Source organism: Morone saxatilis, unplaced genomic scaffold (assembly GCF_004916995.1).
Source record: "Morone saxatilis isolate NCDOM2014 unplaced genomic scaffold, NCSU_SB_2.0 Contig17, whole genome shotgun sequence".
In the NCBI taxonomy this organism is placed as follows: domain Eukaryota; kingdom Metazoa; phylum Chordata; class Actinopteri; family Moronidae; genus Morone; species Morone saxatilis.
In genome coordinates, this window is record NW_023339729.1 from 8,693,152 (window position 1) to 8,699,576 (window position 6,425).

The 6,425-nt window shown below is 40.7% G+C and overlaps 1 protein-coding gene across 1 annotated transcript in view; it reads right to left on the reverse strand.

Moving 5' to 3' along the window:
- Nucleotides 1-5,806, reverse strand: part of b3gntl1 (UDP-GlcNAc:betaGal beta-1,3-N-acetylglucosaminyltransferase-like 1) — a gene marked incomplete in the record, with an annotated part of 13,696 nt that extends 7,890 nt beyond the window's left edge. The window contains 6 exon segments of the mRNA XM_035660372.1: nucleotides 2,195-2,290; nucleotides 3,281-3,346; nucleotides 4,135-4,199; nucleotides 4,846-4,945; nucleotides 5,039-5,155; nucleotides 5,372-5,806. Coding sequence (XP_035516265.1) covers nucleotides 2,195-2,290; nucleotides 3,281-3,346; nucleotides 4,135-4,199; nucleotides 4,846-4,945; nucleotides 5,039-5,155; nucleotides 5,372-5,470 — 543 coding nt within the window.
- Between the last annotated feature and the right edge of the window lie 619 nt (nucleotides 5,807-6,425).

Genomic DNA, 6,425 nt, shown 5'->3' on the forward strand with positions numbered 1-6,425 from the left:
TCTCTCTCACACACACACACAGTGCAGGAAACATCATTTAATTTCAGCGGAAATATGAAAATAAAGGAAGTTTTTGTTGTGGTTAGAGAACACCCACATCAGCTTTAGGCCTCACCAAGATTTGGCAGATGGTTTGGGGAAATTTCCTATTTGGCTTTCTGGAACAAACAGAAGATTCTCCAAAAGTTAACTTCTAATCCACGAACAAAACAGGTTAGAGTGCAGCACGTGTGCTCTCTTCCTGAAGTGTGCAGGGGAAGGACACACATTTCCATCCTCTTGACTAATGGGTTTGTTTTCTCATTTCTCTTTCTAACCACAACCTCTTTAATACACCAGGACCACATTAGGCCCTCTATATTTCTTTCTGTATTTTACCCCCACCTCATTTTCACTCCTCTATCTAGACCACAACCCCTTTATGTTCCTCCTTTCCTCTGTGTGTGTGTGTGTTTTGTATAGCAGCAGTGTTGTTTTGAATCGAAGGGTCATTCCAGGTTGATCTCTTTCTTTGTCCAACTACTTCACTGTGTTTCACATGTGTGTACTTGTGACTGTTCTTGGTTTAAGTGGAATATTACTACATAACTGAAATGCATCACAGATGAAGACAATTGTGAAAAACATCTGGATTCAGCCAGTCAAACAGCTGGACAGAATCTAGAGTGTGAGTGTGTGTGTGTGTGTGTGTGTGTGTGTGTCCACCTACGTACAACTCCTCTTCCCTTCTGTTGTAATGTTGCAACATTGTGCAGATATAAGCTGTGGCCAAAGGCATAATAAGAGGAATAAGAATGAGTTCTGGGAAACCAGGGGACAGAGAGAAGTGGTGTAGGGCAGGTTTGGGATAACCACATCTAATGTTCTACAGATGAAAGCTCAAGTTCCAGCTCTGGCTCAGGTTAAACGAGCAACACACTGAGTAAATCTCTGGTTTAAATCAGTTAGATTCTGTTTCTTTTACCCAGAAATTGACAGTAAGGAAGATAAAGTGAAGGAAGAGAAGGGGGAGGAAAAGGAGCTGCTATAAAGCCTGCAGAATCAATGTATGATCTCATTCTCATGCTCCATGAAACTTAATATCATATAAATATCCTGGAATGTCTGCTAAAGAGTTATGCAGACTGTGTGTGTGTGTGAGAGTGTGTGTGTTAAAGAGAGCGGGTCCAGGTTGTATCCTTGGTGACAGTGTGTTTTGTTCCGACAGCAACAGTTGACTTCCATCTCTACGTAAACAGAAGTAGTGCCAGCGGTTTCACTTTTATATCACTAGCTCTCTTATCATTCAGTGATTAATGAGACTATTTAATATGATGAAAGGATATGTATTAGCTGCAAAAGTGGAATGTAAAGTAATTTATATCTATATGATCTGAAGTGTAAAATGTCAGTATTCTATCAGTATTTCTGAATGCACTGTGATACTGCAGTGTAAATACTGATTGAAGTACCAAATCTGCAAACCAGCACAACTGTATGCCACTGCAGAAACAATGTTCAGCCAGTTATTCTTGTTATGTGAGAAGATCTGATGAGGTGATAATAGAGTGATGTATACTTAGCTAAAGGACATGGCAGACATGACTCTTGGATCCTGACCATTCACAACTTGTCATCTTCATTGATTTCACCATCTGCCACAGCAGGAAACTGGAGCTCCACCTGCTCCGGAGGAACAGCAGCCATTTTTATGTTTTGGGTCATAAAACAATTTCTTATGAAATCCAATCTGGTGGAGTGCAGAAGCTGATGGCGAGACTTTAAATTCTGGTGTCGGATTTGCTTACAGTTTGTACACCGTTGTTTTTCCTGATGTTGTTATGTGGCAACTTTCACATAGTGGTGCAGAACAACAAGCAGCAATATAAAAAAATTCCACTGCTAGATCAGTTGAAACAGAAACTTTTCCACCGCCAACAGTTTCCACTTTTGACTACCCTCAACAGACAGCTGGCAGCGCGACCTGTTTCCTGTAGTGGGACTGAAATGGACAGAGAGGTCGGGAGTGATGCTGCGTCCGCCATTCACTCCGCTACCACATTTCCGTGGAAACTGTGGATGGCAGGTACATATCCTGTTTCTGTTGTGACCTGGTTGCTGCCTGGCACATGACCTCTCACATACACACAAACACTCACATTCACACTCACAGTATGTGTGCCAAAACACACGCGCTGTACCAGGTATTGTGTACCTGTGTGATGAGCTGATCCTGAGTGACTGTGTTGATCCAGCGAGTGTAACGCTCGGTAGATCCCTCGGGAACCCTCTGAACTTTACAGCCAATCAGCTTTCATGAAAGCACACAGACACATACACCATATGAGCCTAAACATATTTTCCTTTCAGCAGCCATTGAAAATATTTTCAGAAATTCTCGAAACATGCTACCACAGAAGTAACTAGTACATCTGGTTTAATGGGTCAGTGTTAGGCTTAGAATAAAGGTATATGAAAGCTTAAAACACATCAATGTTTAAATTCTGCTGAGACTGAACGAAGCTGAAATCAGTTGACCAATCAATTAGTTGACTGACAGAAAAATAACATGCAACAATTTTGATAATCAATTCATTGTTTAAATAATTTTTAAAGCAAAAATACCAAAATGCACTGTTTCCAGCTTCTCAGATCCCTTTTGGCTCTGGTAACTTGCAAAGGGAATTTTATAGACTAAACAATTCATATTTCATTCATCAAGAAAATACTTGGCAGAATAAGCAAATATGAAAACAACTGTTAGTTACAAGCCCCAGTTATATATAGCAGTTTTCAATATTTTTGACACGCACACGCCAAATCTCAGGAAAGAGGCCAATGAGAAGTAGATAGGGGCTTACATACAGAGTAGAGATGTTATACAGAACTGAAAAGGAGGACAGAGGACCACATTTTATCCAGCAGCATAAAATAGTACAGCCACAACAGAAAGAAGTAGGTTGTTTGTGCAGGGCAGCAAGCCTGCTGTCTCCATGCTGTCTCCCTCACTTCCCTCACACACACAACCTTTAACCTCTGACCTGGCAGGCCACAGAAAGCATCAACACCGGATACTCACACTGTTCTGCATGCCAACAGCATAGAAGCACACACAGAATCAACATGAATATTTTTGATTTTTTTTTTTAAGGGAAGGATTGGTCAGATGGTTAGAGAGAGAGGGAAGGGGAAGGGGGGGCGAGGGGGACGGAGAGAAAAGAGAAAGGGTGAGGAAGGGCGAAGGCAGAGTGCAGCGGAGAGGGAAGGAAGTGAGTAAGCAAATACTTGAGGGAGAACTTACAGAGTTTGGGTGGAGGAGAGACTCCTCATACTGCAGACCAACTCTTTCAGGCAACATAACGTCATCCTGGAGTTAAAAAAGAATAATTCAAACCTGTATGACTTGTTACTTATATAGTATACTTATACTCTTCAACTCATACCATACAAAGTTAGTAAAAAAAACACTGTGGGAAGAAAGAATGCAGATGTAGACGGAAGACACAAGAGTAATTAAATGGAGAGATAAACGTTTCATTTTAAGTTTTAGAGAAAGAGGCGCACCAGGATGTGAATAGTGTCGAGCAGTAGATCAGAAGCAAATGCACAAATACAATTAGGTGACTGTCTGTGAAAGCAAACTAAATGAATAATAATAGTCTTTCATTCTGGCAACAGTCAATTAGCAGATAAACCCAATTTTCACTAAAAAAAACTATTAAAGTCATGATGGTGGTGTGATATTTGTTGGCTTCTGCAATTTTTCCATCATATTTCGATTACTTGTGCAGCTTTACTGTATGACTCAAAAAAATATAAACCTGACCATAGTTCACAAATTTAGATATTGTGGCCTTTGATTTGTGGATTTGACAATTCAGCCTGCAGTAATGCGACTACAAAGCACAAAGCTGCCATTCATTTGAACAACATAAAACGCACATATATCAACCACTGTTCTCAGCTCATTAGTCATGTGCTCTGACGGGTCTGTCAAACAGTCACTGAGCTGCTGAGGTCTGCGTGTGAATGTGTCTACAGCCTGTATATTTGGACAAACCAATTTGATCTAATTAGTTTTGACTCACTACTGTATGCAAGACATCTGGACACACACACAGCCCCCGACACACACACACACACACACACACTTACCGCATCCTGAAAGCACAAGTATTGTCCACAACTCTGAGATATTGCTTTATTCTTTGCATATCCAACTGAAAGACAAAATAACAGTGTATGTGTATGTTTATATTTGTGCGTGTGTGTTCTTGCATTTGTATATACATCTGCCAGCTAACCATTTGGCCATGTGTTAGTAATTATCATATTCAAACAGTAAACATGTGACAACAACAAAAATAAAAGGGAGTCATTTTCAAAATGTTAAACCAAGAAATGAAACAATAAAAGGCAATGTCAGTCTCATATGCACGAGATAGATAGTCCACCACAGCTGCTTTATTTTTGTGAAACGTGATTGTTCCCTAGTTAATTAGAATAATATAAACACTAAAAACAAAGCTTCTTAATATTGTGCACCTTTTTATTGTAAATAACCAGTTTTTGATCTGATTCTGAGACAGTGAGGTAGATGAATTGAACAGGAAGGCAGTTTCAGCCCTGACAGTGTTGTTGAAAGATCTGAGGTTGGGTGCAGGTAGATATGGGCACAAACACTCTGAAAGTAATGAGTAAAACCAAAAAGATCATCTGGAAACCAATGCAAATATGTCACATACATATATGTTTCATACTTTAATGGATTACACACTGAAGTATGAGCCTTTCAGTCAATATAATCTTAACTAAAAGGTCCAGTTTCTAACTTTTTCTTGATCAACAACCTAAAGGTCTACTGACCTCCTTGGGGTTGTGCAGAGTTGTGGCCGGAGATCACCACTGACATGCCCCTCGCCTCCAGCCTCTCCCTCCAGCCCTGCACCACCTTCCTCGAGTCATCCTGAAGAACACACACACGCACAGGATTTTAACTTCAACTGAGACAAACTACACACTCACATGTGTAAATATGCAAACAAACAAACAGACTCACGGTGCTTGCATCATCAAAGACCGAGAGCTCCATGGTTCCAGTGAAGTCTTGGTGTAATATGGCCTGCAGACATTCATCCAGCCAACAGGATGCGTTGTACACTGGCATGATAATACTCTGAGCACAGAAAACACACACCGAAAGTTCAGAACTGATAATGCATGAACAAGCAGCCCTATGGGGATAACAATAATATACACAAGCAGTAAAACAGATGAAGTGACAATCTGTTTACATTAGCACTCATGTTCATCTGATACACAACTTCAATTCAACATAACAAGTCCTAATTTCACACATTTAGACCTCAAGTTCCATATCCAAAACACACACCACATCCACTGCAGTCCTCTCCTCCTCCTCCTCCTCCTCCTCCTGCCATCCTTCCTTTCTTTCATTTTCTGTAGTGCGGAGCCGCTTCGCTGGGTTCATGTCCACCTCTCAGCCTCCGTCCTTCCGCTACTTATCTGCGCACCCAGTCCGCCGTTAACCGCCGTCTGTCCTCGGTTCAGTCGTTAAATGTGTTACGGTGTCTGAAAGCAGATGAACCGTCTGAACGCCTACAAAGAGCCGGTGACCCCGCGTGCTACACGTGAATACAGACGTCAGTAAAAACTCAGTTTTTTTATATGTTCTCTATGTGAAATAGATCCACGTCAACAAAGGGCATCTGTTGAAATGTGTTGTGTACATTTTAGTGACGGTAAAATGAACCATTTAGGCAGAACGCGAGGTCAAAACTCGCTGCGTAGTTTACCGCTTCACGACTTCCGCAAACAATGAATCCCGGACGCTCATTGGCTCCTGCAAAACACGGACAGACCTCGGATTGACTGAAACTCACCGTCAATCATCTGGACGACTGACGTCTGTGTGCAGTGGAAAAAAGCTCTTCTGGCTTTTATTAAAAACAAAATCTGAATTTTCTCTGTTTCTCTACAATAATATATCCTCTGGCCTTCCAAAACACACAAAAATAATGAGCACAAGGTCGAGTGCTCCCATCTTAAACCTGACAAATTAGCATTAACGCTCAATTAAGATTTATATATTGTTTAAAATATATTTGTATTTGGTCTGGAGTTTTGTGAACGTGTCCCTGTAACCTTATGTGACCATTATGTATCCTATCATTTGTGTTTTGCTTGTCAGTATTCATTATTTTGACTTTTTCAGAGCTTTCAGCCACATCAGTGGGTGCAGTTTGCTTTGCTATTATTTCAAATCATTTGGGGATTTTTAAAACAAACATCCACTGAAGTAAAGAGTTCTGTTTTTCTGTCTTTTCATGTTTTGTTTGGTCGGACTTGATGACATGAAACAGCGCAGCTCTCTCTAGCTTTCCTGTGGTGTTCAACAGGGAAGTTTTTTATGTTAATGTTGGCAG